Source organism: Diplotaxodon limnothrissa, linkage group LG23, assembly GCF_057381915.1.
Source record: "Diplotaxodon limnothrissa isolate DT_005_m linkage group LG23, D_limnothrissa_male_GT1.1, whole genome shotgun sequence".
NCBI lineage: Eukaryota > Metazoa > Chordata > Actinopteri > Cichliformes > Cichlidae > Diplotaxodon > Diplotaxodon limnothrissa.
In genome coordinates, this window is record NC_140617.1 from 12,419,111 (window position 1) to 12,432,094 (window position 12,984).

Here is a 12,984-nt window from a genome sequence, read left to right on the forward strand (position 1 = left end):
TCATTGTACTACTGTACTATGTATGACTGTGCAATGACAATAAAGAGTTATCTTATCTTATCTTATCTTCTTCTCTAATTAAGCAGACTTTGTGGGCAAATGTTAGGACTAGCCTTCAAGATTCAATAGCCTTCAATTCTTACTAGCGCCAGCCACAGAAGGGTTAAAGCCGCTGCCTTCTGAACATGAACGGCAGCTCACAGTTGAGCCGAGCCATTCTCAGGTCTACTGGCAAATCCATCAGTTAGTTGCAGATGTGATATGCAGCAGCAATTACTGCAATTAAAGCATGGAAGGGAAAACTAGTCTCTGATGGTTGCTCCGGGTTTTAATTTACTTTCCAGGAGGGACTCCAGATCTGGCCCAACCTGGAACAGCGGTAGCCTGTGAGAACTGCCGTGATACTGTATGCTCTACCGAAAATAAACGATCAGTCTGTCTCTTTAGATAAATGCGCTCCATTTATATTTCAAAGACAAATCTAAGCTTGATGTTAACATTACACATATCTGTACACTCATGGAAAAGTCCCCTGTGAGGGACCAAGCAGCCAAAGCAAAGAGGACACAGGCAAAAAAATATCTTCAAAAAGGGTTTTCTTTATTTTAACCCTCAAAAAGTCCGAAATTAACAAAATTCAAAAACATACTTAGCAGGCCCATAAAAGAGGTCAACTAAATATAACTCTACAAAAAAGACTTTCCAGAAACTTAAACAAAACAAAGTGAAACACAACTTAACTCACAAACTGACCTAATTACAAAGACACATGAGGGTAGCTTTTATAATGATTTGGCCAAACCATTTGAACACAATAGGGGGGAAAAACAAAAACACACACTAATATTAACTAAGCACAGAATAACCTAACTAAACCTAAAACACCCCTGCTCCTGGTAAGCCCATGGTTAGTCCTGCTGAGCAGGCATTTTGTTCCCAGAGTCCTCAGCCACGCCTTTTGCCCAGACAGAAAACAGCCACCGCCCAAACCACGCGCACATAGTAACATTGTGTGGTTTTTCTAAAATGTTTTGTTATATTAATTGTTTCTCTTTCTTTGAGTTACCTGTTTAACCAAATGATTAATGAAGAAAACTGCAAAGCAAACTAATAAAGTAAAAAATGGACTAATTTACCCCTGTGTGGCTGATGCCATCACACCCCAAATGATCATATTAATGTTTTCAGATTCCTAAGTGAGTGTGCAAATTGGAGACAGGTCGCAGGAAAGGGATAGGATCGTGGAGCCTTCATACTCGTGTGCCATGCTGCGCCTTTGAGTCTGTTGCAGGGCCCTGTCAGATTGTGTTTGCTTTTGTGAAGGACATTTCACCTCTGGAAGCCTGGGACTGAATGGAGAACTCATTTCTCCAACAGAGACTAGTCAATCACTAAGCATTTATTCCCCTCCCTTGCAGTGACCTCTCCCCAACCAGGTGGAACAATGGCACCCTTGAATACTGCAGATGAGTATAGCTTAAAGCAAGGCGTCATACGTGGGATACATTAATACTACTACAAAAGTGAAATAAGATAGAAAGTTTGCTTTGCACAGAGGCAAGCGGGTCGTTTTTCTTTGTGAGCATACAATGACTGCAGTGCACTTACTGTTTTATTGAAAGTAGATATGTGTGCATTTGTTTGTCCATCAGCATTTTGCATAAAGCAAAGAGGGCTGCTTCATCTAAAAGAGGTTTAAAGCTTAGCATGGCTGCATAGTTAATGTCATGACTTGGGTCTGGCAGATGGCAGAAACAGTTAGGGATCTCATTAGATCAACCAAGCGTCTATTCCTCGTTGCAAAACCTTTCATTAAAGTTCCATTGCTGAATACCACAATTTCACAATATTGGTCAAAGTCAAGAGAGGGTAGAGCAAAGTGTTGAAATCCTGCATCTGTGTGAAGCTGAAATGATGCATGTGTCTAATCAGGAAAGACAGACACCCATGCTCATGGATGCTTTACAGAAGTGTACATATGTGTGTTAACTGGGGTCTTTATGTGTTTTCGTTTATCTGTGCACAGCGCTCGTGTGGGTGTGATGAGCAATGCATCCTTGCTGAGCGTGGCAAACAGGATTGTAATGGTCACAGAGCACATTTTGTACCATTTGCCTTGTAATTAACTGGAATCTGTTCTGCACAAACGAACGGCAAGACTAGGAAAGTAAAAAATAAAATAAAATTTTCTTCCAGTGCAAATCGTTGACAGTTGGTGAAGGAGGCAGATTTTGCTTTTTTTAGGGGAATGATTCAAAGTGCCTTCATGTTAACTGTTATTTTATTTGTATTATCTTTAATGACACAGAGGCTAAATGGACCATAGAGGGAACTGATTAGCAACACCCTGCAGCTTGGCAGCCGCAAGTCAGTATGGATGTTTTATAGGTTGTAGAGGACATTTAGAATGAATTTTCATATAAGGTTGAAGGCATGGGGCTAATCACAGGAAGAAGACTGGATGATGTTAAGCACTCCGAGGCATCAGAATTGCTGTCTGACAGAAGTCGTTACAAAAACAGAAAGGCATCACTATAAAGGGGGTGCTCTTAGACAAAGCAATAGATACAGCAAACTGAAACAGCTCTCTTTAAAGGGCACGCTTCTACTACCAAGTGAAGACGATACCATTATCTTTAATGTTGATTGATGCTATTTGAAAGAGGGAGGGAAAAGATAGCTTCTGACATTCAATTCTTGGCCTGTTTTTCTGTTCTTTCGGCTTATTTTCCTCAGTCTACTGAGTACCTGAGCTGAATCTCACCAATTTACCTCTGTGCAGTTTAACTCAGGAGAGACACAATACATACAATCTACATAAGATTATGAAACTGTATTTATTTATTGTTCTCAATCTGACTAAGCAATGCAACCACAACTGTGCTAAACATTTATATGACAAATGCTACGCCACGTTTATATTTGATTTGTTAGTTTGACACTATCCGATGGTAAAATTCATGTCGTATCCTATCAAATTTAACCTCCGTTTATTCAACCTGGCATCAGGATGCGCCAAGTCATATCTCATTTTATCATTACCCATTTTTGCTTTTCACCTGTCATGCCTTGAACACAAACCCCTAACTTTTTTGTGTTTAATGTCAATCTGCAAAATAACAGCTTAAAATACGCAGACTTCCTATAAAATCTGCCCCGAGTTGCACGCTCTTTATATCCAGTCCCATGATGTCAAACGTGTTTACGTCCTCGCAAGACTAACACTGGATAAAAGAGACCTGGAATGCTTAGAAACTTGTAGTGCATCACTGGGCCGCACCATCAAATACACAACTAGAAGTTTGATCTTTCAAAGGTGAGAGGCAGAACATACTCTGGATGCCTTTCCCCTGGCTGACTTGCTTTAGCTGTTGTGAGCGTTACCGATCAACACCTTAGGAAAGCAATCATCAGAACTATTATGCACAGTTATTTTTCAATCTTACCTCTGATAGGAGAGCACGGAAGCCCATGCCCACAGCTGTCTGGTAGACGGTGCTTTGCTGGAACAGAAAACCAAGCTATTTACAGTGAATACAGCGGCCTTAGAAGTAGTTCCTAGCCTCAGGGTGCAAAATACTTGAAAATAAGCTCCTGGTCTCTTTGATGTGTGTGTCTGCACCAAATATAAAGGCACTTCAAGCGGTACTGCCTTTGAGCCAAGGACAAGCCTAAATTGTCTGTTGGAGCTGGAGATGAGCGAGGTGGGGAATAGGGTTAAGTAAAAATCAAGAAATATTATTATTTTTCTGATAGTTGCATTACCATGGTGTATATTTCATACACTTCTTCTTAGGCCTAATCCCAGTGGTATTTTTTTGAAGATAACTATCAAGGATATCTGGAGCACAACAAGTTTATTGTTCATCTACTGATGAGTGAAGACAATAGTCTTGGGAGGCGCTACTGATGAGAAGATGAGTTTTCATATAGTGGGGACAAAACATCTCTGTGCAGCACTCGGTCCTGTTTAACAGCTCTAATGTGATAGAAGGAAACTGTTCTGCAGCAAATTAAGTGAGTGGTTTATAACATCATGCCTCTTCGCAGCTTTTTCATTTTGTATCGCCGCTGCATTAAAGGCTCTGTTCTGCATGATAATCTGCTGTTGTTGTTGCTGCTCAACAGTTATTTGTCACAGCAGATAAGGCATCTCAGAGCCCAAACGCCGATTGCATGAATCGGAGCTCGGAAATTACCAACCAGAGCAGCAGAACATACACAACTACAGACTTTGGCAATATACACAAATTGATGCAAGAGATATGCAATGATTGTGCATTGAATTACAAGTTTAGGGCACAAAAACAAAAGTGAGTAAGGCTGAACAAATGGAGCACTCATTTACACCAGAACACATTAGCTCCATTGCTACTCTGCATGGTTCCAAGGAAACTGTGAACTGGTAAGGAAGAAATATGTGATGGTATAGTGTATTTGGGGGGAAAAAAGAAAAAAATTCCACAATTTTATCCAGTAGGCATGGTAGGCCTCGTGCAGCACACTGCAGAGAGTCCCAGGAGGTCTGAATGGCACACAACATCTGAAAAGACCTCAATTTTGAAATAGGATGGTTACTAAACTGCTGTAACCATGGCTTTTCAGGGTTTCTTTTGCCTCAGCAAAGTCAGATGAAAAATAACATTTCACAATCTCTGGACCTTGAAAGCTTCCTTTGCTCCAAAAGGAAGAGGAAAAGAACATTTTCAGACATTCATGCTTAAACAGTTATGTGGCTTTTTATTCTGGCCAGTCAGTCAGTGTCCTCTGTTTTCTTTCAAATACAAGAAAGGTCTCTCTCTCAGTGTTTCCATATTTTGACAAGAATAAGCAGCAAAATAAGGACCTTTGGAACTTGATTGATTTACATGGCCAGGTCAGAGTTCAGACACAAGAGTGTAGTGTAATGTGTTTATTTCATCTGTGGCCGGTACAACGAGTTTCATGAACTATTCCCAATTCATTTGATTTAATTTTTCTTTATAACATACTCTTATTTTTGACTAGATACACTGTTTCTGCTTGTTGCTGCACTTAGCCACTAAACTGTTACACTCATAGGTGCACCTGTTAATTTGGTGTGTTCTGTATAATATGCAGCTCAGTGTAAATATAAATAAAGTATAGTTCCTTAATATTTCGTCACTTAAAGTGGATTTTAAAAGTGCGGTTCTATTGCGCAGAGATATCCACGCAGTCAATTTAATCCCCACTTTACCTGGGATGCATTTATTTGGACTGTAAGAGGAGGCTGGTCGTTCTTTTGTTGTATTGGCTGTACCCTATATAGACCGAATTATTGAGCTACACTTCTTGATGTTTGAATTCAGGTGTTTTCAGTCCCGTTAGCCCAGGTGTGTGAAATCAACACCTAGGCATGTAGTTGGTGTCACGGCTGGCGGGGTGAGCCGTGTGGTGTGGGGGAAAAGGAGGACCCAAAATGCGGCAGTGACTGATGATTCGAGTGTTTATTTACAAGCGGTGGAGTGGCAAAAACAGGCAGTGAGGCATGACAAAACAACTGAAGAAACGTAAACTGGGAGAACTAAATGATAAACCTGAGACCATACAAAAGGGGTGCGGGGCAGAGAGACGCAGAGACAGGAACAGAACACCATAGAACGCAGACGAGCCGACAACGAACACAGACCGACACACACACACACACACACACACACACACACACACACACACACACACACACACACAAGGTAATCAGGTAATCACACACAGGAGGGAAGAACAGCTGAACCTAATACACATGAGGACCGGAGGAGACAAGCTGAACACAATGACAACAGACACAGACTTTCAGAACAAAACAGGAACTCTAGGACACGAGCCTTCAAAGTAAAGCAGGAAACACACAGACTGATTTACAACACAACACGGGGACATGAACAGAGCACCAAGGACAGACACAGGTAGGGCTGAATATACACCAAACTTCAGGTTCAACCCTAAACTAATACAAAATCAGAATAAACACAAAACGCTGGGTCAACGACCCAGGACCATGACAGTTGGCCTTTCCAAATATTTGTGAAAGAATGGGTCGCTCTAAAGAGCTTATTGAATTCAAGCATGTAATAGGATGCCACCTTTGCAGGCTGCCAGCTGCTCATGGGCGAGCAGCTTCTGTAGGCGTAATGCGTAGGCGGCCCAGTATTTTTAACCATAAAGTGTCTTTTGATTCGTCCAACACAGAGAGAAAGTGTGAGCGAGACAAGCGTCATGCTCATTCACTTTCACTGCATAAGCACAACACAAATTATGCAACAAAGAACGAAAGGCATTGCCATTGTATGGCCTGTATATAAATGATGGATGCTACCACTGTCACCCTTTGGTTCATGAATTTGCATTTTAAACCCTCGGCTTTAGCATTCTAACCACAGTCGTCTTCGGTGATAGGGTGATCTTCTGAATGACTTCTGTAAAACTGCACTTCTTTAGCAACCATCTGCTGGCTAGATGAGTGATTTCTGGTTTAAGGCACTTCCACAGTGACTTGAAATTTCAACTATATATTCGTTTTCTTTTATACAGTCTGTGTGCCAATGCAAAAAGTCGTTACTTTTTCTGACACGCCTTAAAGCTTACTTCCGAGCTAGAGAGTAGTGTTTCTGAAGGTCTGTTCTCTCATTCAAGTCAGCAGATGTGATGTTCAGCCAGTCCCAGTAGGCGAGGTCTCCATCACCGGCTGCCATGGAGACAGTACTTTTGTCTCCCTCTCGTTCCTCTATTATCCCTGCGTCTTTGATGTCTATAGAGTGAAGTTAGGGCTGTAATTCTGGTCCGGATTTCTTGTCTAAGCCTCCTGTGTTCAAAGGAGGCACCTGAATTAATCCCAGGTAACACCTCTGATCAAGGATTTAATTTAGGCCTGCAAAGGGTGTACACAGCACAATCCTGCAGGCCACATTGTTGTGTTGACGACACGGGTGATGGATGGGTTTTGCCTTAGGCGGAGGGAAAGGTAAATATCTCTCACTTTGCTCCCTTTTCACACGAGTGTAACAAGAAGTATTAGGAAATTGCTGTCTGTTTTTTGTTTTTTTTATTGACATTTGTGCCAATTCCCTTTGCCGCTGAAGCCTTCTGATGAAACACTCGAGGTTAATGGTATTTTCTTTGCCTCATCCTGACAAAATATGTACATCTGTGTGCCTAATTTTTCTTGTTTCGATTTGAAACAACGCTGAGCACATTACATTGTAGGAGTTCAAAAGCTGTGATGTAATGGCCACGCTTGAAAGCTGGAGAGAGCGCCATGAAACATGTGCATTGAACTGACGGGGACACACACTTAACGTCATTTCTCACTTTGGCGCTGAATTGCAAAACGTATTGAAATAGTAATGCAAAAACCTCCATGTAAAATGAATCAACACTCTAGAAGAAGAAATTGGACTTCCTATAGAGAGCTGCTGATTATTAAAAGTGATCATTATATAATATTCTGTCTGGAAGCCCCAGCGTGCCCCAGGTGTTTAGTATGAGATATCTATGAGGTGTATAAGTAGTGCCTGTTACTGACTGCAAGAGGCTCAGGATTTTTCAACAGCCAATTAAAATGACTTGTTTTAATGATGTGTGATACCTGTAGCTATATTTACAGGTACTTACAGAGCTGGCAGAAATGTACAGGTGAGGTGAAAAATACTGACCGTGGCACCTGTTAGCAGGTGAGATATATTAGGGAGCAAATGAACATTTTGTCCTCATGGTTATGTTAGATGAGTTACTGTAGCTCGTTTTGCCCCAAAATTGAATGCTGATTCGGACAGAAAGGTGTCAGAATACAGTTTGTTGTGTATGGGGCTGCATAGCAGCAGACCAGTCAGGGTGCCAGTCACACTGACCTCTATCCACCGCCGAAAGCGGCAACAACGGGCACATGAGCATCAAGACAGAAAGTCATGGTTTGAGGTGCACAAAAATAAGGTGTTGACTCGGCCTCCCAATTTCCCAGGTCTCAATCCAGTCGAGCGTCTGTGGGATGTGCTGGACAAACAAGTCCGATACATGGAACCTCACAACTTACAGGATTTAAAGGATGTGTCGCTAACATATTGGTGCAGATAACACAGCACAGCTTCAGAGGTCGAGTTACCCATGCCTCGATAGGTCAGAGCTGTTTTGGCACTAAGAGGAGGACGAATACAACATTAGGCAGGTCGTCAAAATGTTTTGCTATTAGATGAGATATATTTTGCCCACCGTTATTTACATCGAGATGGTAACATCGACGAGAGAAAAAGGAGAAATGAATATTGTGGGTTACTGAAACAGGACAAACAGCCACTGTAAAGCAAAATCAGTCGTCCCTGTGTTGTTCAGGTGCAAACAATGCATGAATAGATTTGAGCTATTGTTATTTTGGGTGTGGTAGTTGAAATCATTTTAAAACAGAGTTTGGAAAGAACAGTGTCCTTGTTGTCCGCGGACATTTTAAGCTTGTTTATATTTTTCTCTTTGTCCTTCTCCGATGATTTGTGCTTTTAAAACATGTTTTCTGGACAGACACGCTGGTTTAAAAACCTATTGTGTTCATGATATATGGTTGAAGAAGTTGGCATACTTGTTCAATGTCAAATAAACCTAAAATAGTGTTTTTCACACTTCAATATTGACCTCACATTCATTTTTTAAAAACTGCTTGCTATGTTATTTAGTCATATCATTTATGATAAATGGGAAAAAATGAACTGTACATTTGAAATTGCATTAAATACGTTACTGTACATCCTCAATCAGTGTTTGTCTCTGACCGGGTTTTGACAGGGTTTCTCTGTTTAGCCATTTATATCGTGGTGAGCTGAGCCCAGTATCGTAGCAACAGTAACTATGGGAATAGAAACCTGCGGAGAGGTCAATGCGATGGTCTCCACTTGGCCTCTTTGTACAAAGGCTCACACATTGATTCTTCTAATTCACAACATCTATAACCGCATCCGCCACACAACATCCACCTCCACAAACAAACCAGAAAAAATATTTAGTGCCTTCATTTTTTTTATTTACTCTGCAGCTATATCAACGTATTAGCAGGGAGACAAAAATATTTATCTTTAATTTCAGTGAGGTGATGGCCGAGTCTGTTCCTTCTGTATTTTATTCTCTAATTATTTCTCTGACTCCTCTACCAGACTGTCTCCTTTCTTTCTTTTCCTCACAGCACAGACTCTCCAGGGATCTGTAATTGACAAGTGTGTACAATAACTAATCAGGAGCAAAGCAACTGTCCTTTAAAATGATGAATTAACTAAACTAATTTCAGATAATCCTTCAATAAACTAGGCGGTGATTGATATTTGAAATGCAGACGTCCCTCGTCTCTTTTGACTCGCTAACACCCAATCCTCCCAGAACAGGTGGTGTGATTGATAAAGCGCTGATGAAGCACTGAGAGGATTAAAATCAAATTCGAGCTCAACATGTCTGCGTGCCGTCTGACAAGCATGACCTGTCATAACAACACCCAGAACATAACACGTGCACAGCGACATTACCTTAAGCACGAACCACAATTACTAGCGTGCATAAATGCCCAAGCTACGATGAATTAATTTGAAAGAGCAGGGTTTGGTCTAGTAGGCTCATTTGAGGTGTGTCTTACAAGAGCTTTGCCGATTTACATTCTGTTTCTGTGTTGATACTTAACTTTTCCCCCCTAAAGCTCTATAACTGGGTTTGTCAACATGGGCGTCTTTTGTAGATTAACGTTGTCGTGCAGTTATGCAGTAAAAACGAACACCGTGGGAAAAGATAGTTAACCAAAATACCCGTAGTGGAAAATGAATATCCATAGCATAAATACATATGTTGACAAATCACCTTTTTCTTATGTGAGCACAGTTGGACAAGATGGTTGATTTCAGATTAATTGAGTTGTTCTGCAGGTGTCTAATTACCAGTGTTTCTCTATCCTTACGTCACCTCTACAGTGTGATTAAGGAGACTTGTGAAGGTTGTCTGGGAGAATAGAGAAGAATAGAGCCGAACAGTACTTCTTTGATTATAACCAGCACCAGACTGCGGCATGACAGCTTACAAGGTTTGCAATCAACTAAACTGAAAGTGGGTTGGAGGAGTATTTGAGCATCTATTTTATGCTGTGCTGTGCTTTGAAGCAACCTTTTTTAGCAGGAGAAAGGCATCTTATTACATTCTAAATCAGTTGTTTGTATATAATTAATATATGTTTTATTTTCCTTCCAAACTAATTTTGCACATGAGCACGCTTTTAGAAAAAGTCACCTTGGTTTAGTATTTTGTGCTACACGGATAAAGCTCTGTGCATTTGCATTTATGGATGGAAATAAAGTTAAAATAGTTTTTCAGCTACTAACTGCGGTTCTTCACTGTTTTGCAGAATTAAGTGTAAACCACTGGTGTTACAGCTGCAATATCTACAAATATTTCATGTTTGAGGATGCATAAGTTTATGTAGTTTCACTTTTAGAGGTGTGTGGTCAGTCAGGGAAGCGGGCACTGTCAGTAGAGGCAACTGGATAAAGAGTGTAAAGATCCTTAGGAGCTTCCTAGTAGACAGCTGTGTACAGGGAGCCTCTGTCCCCCTTTCCCCTCCATGCATTTTTCATCACACACTCCCTTTTTTTTTTTATACTATTTAGCTTTTCCCTCCCCTCTAAACTTCCATGTGGTACGTGCTGACATGGCATTTCTCAGCCTTGCACACAAAGCCCTCTGGTGCTCAGTGTGCTGGAGTTGGAGCACGTCTGTGTTTGTGTGTATGCTATGTGCTTGTGCACACATACATGCGAAACAGAGGACTTGGTTGGGGATGTTGTGCTCACTCAGTCTCCCCCGTCTTTCCCATTCTCACACGCTCAAATCACACTATATGTGATCCCCCAGTCCCACAGGCAAAAGAAAAATAGAGGGAGAGAGAGAGCTCTTACGGAAAGTCTATTTAGTAAGTTGGCAGCACCCAAACTACAAAATAGTTGAGACTCCCTGTATAGAAAGGATCTTCTTAAATTATTCTGAGCGGAAATTCAAATTTCATTTTGTTTTGGCCCTAAGCAATGGACAAAACTGCCTGGGTGAGATCAGTAAAGGTCAGGGGGAATTAAAATGCTTACTGTAAGGTTTGTCAGTAAGAGAGAGAGGAAGCAAAGAAGAGAGAGGGGTAGAGGAAAAGGCCATCTGCCTGATAGTTTGGTCTAAGCTGATGAAAAAGAAAAGACAGTCCTTTTCCAAAGTAATGCTGTAACGTGCTAGCTTGACGGGTTCAAATTTTTTTCACTACCTCAAAAAAATCCTATTCCAAGATACACATTCTGCACGCTAAATCGGAAAGTATGGTAGTCTTACAGTTCACTGGTTTCTTAGACAGGGTGTAGGCTTTGCAATTTCCTTTAATACAGGACACTAGATGATTTGCTGTGACAATAAACAAATCCAATAAAACTGATGGATGAAGTATAATAGCAATGCCAACATGTATCTGACATCGGATGAGGAATGCCAGCTTTCCTCTTGATGATTTGCACAACATATAGATGTTTATTTCATTATATATGAAGCAAAATATCCTCGAAATGAAAACAAATGGGCTGTCAGGGAAATTAGGGAGGTAGACAAAGAGAGCTGCCCATTCCAACGAGTGTGCAAGCTGAAGAAACACAAATTTACACACATGCACAAGTCTCAGTGTGTGCTTTCAAACATGTGCATATCCACACTCATCTTTCTCAGTTCTGATATCAATCGACCCATCCTCCATACCAGCCCCCCCAAAAAAGGAACATGCCTCAACGTTCTAAGATTTGTAATGTCACTCAGCCTCTCACCTGCAACAATAGTGTGTTTTTAGCATGTACGGCTGCTTTTTTTTTGAGAAAATTGAAATGCCTTTATCCGGGATGGCAGAGAAAATACAAGTGAAATAGAAAAGCAAGTACATTGTTATATTGTCAAATGCATATTATTTTTCTCTCCGGTGAAATATTCTTACAAATATGCTGCAAAGAACTACCTGCTCGGCTGGTGTATGATGTTGCTTCATCCACTAGCATTAGCTTTGATGAAGATGGCGATGCATCTTTCCTTTCTTATAGTTCTGCTCCTTACAAACCTGTAACAATTTTTGTCGTGTTGATAAAACACAAACTAGCACAGCTTTTTCTTTTTCTTTTTTTTCAACAGCAAGCAGCTGACGTCAAATTTTTGTGTCAGGAGCCTCCAACGTAAGCTTCGTGCTGTATCTACAGTAATAATCGTGCAGATACCTTCAGTCATCACACACATTTCTCTGCTATAAATGCTCTGCTATAAAAACCTTTGCAGGAGTTCATTAGTACAGTGGTGCAGAACTCCCCAAAATGATTATTCTTACAAGTAGGGATAAAAAATAAAAAAAAATCACAAGAATATGAAAGCCTCGTGCACATGCTCGCCTTAGGCCCAAAAAACAGTACGGCTGTCCTGGATTATGAAATGCTTTTGGTGCAATTACATCCTCTAAAAGGTGCAGATTGACCTTCTAGCCAATTAAAAGTGCACCAGCAGAGAGCAGATAAGGCAGCTTAGCTGTCAATGTGACTGACAGTGTTAGGTCCTCCCCCTGCAGTCATATCAGCAGTACAGAGGCTGTGCATACAAAAAACACACGAGAAAAAGTAGGGAAAAGGTTCCCAAAAAAGCACCTCCAAGTTTAGCATCTTGCCTCCTGAAAAATCTGCTCCAGCTAATAATATGGAAACAGTAAAGTATAAAAAATATGCCAGTAACGTGCTTTAGAGCTTATGCATTTACTTATGTATTTGCACCCTCGCCTCATACATCATTTCCCCCCCATCTTATAACTGTTAACACTGCAGTTTTTTTTTTCGAGTAAAGAAACGCTCTGCCCCAGACTACAATTTATGGAAACCAAAGTTGCTGGCTGATGTCATTCTGTATAGTCATAGAGAAAATCTGAATCCACTTTCACCGAGGTCTCTGTAGGTCTAG

At 40.9% G+C, this 12,984-nt stretch overlaps 1 protein-coding gene across 7 annotated transcripts in view; it reads left to right on the plus strand.

The window, feature by feature from the left end:
* celf5a (cugbp, Elav-like family member 5a) overlaps window positions 1-12,984 on the plus strand; it is a 190,233-nt gene that overhangs the window by 136,584 nt on the left and 40,665 nt on the right. The window contains exon 5 of one of the 7 annotated variants that reach the window (XM_085348866.1): window positions 147-162. The exons of the other annotated variants lie outside the window; for them this stretch is intronic. Coding sequence (XP_085204992.1) covers window positions 147-162 — 16 coding nt within the window. The remainder of the gene's footprint in view (window positions 1-146; window positions 163-12,984) is intronic. 7 annotated transcript variants of the gene reach the window in all.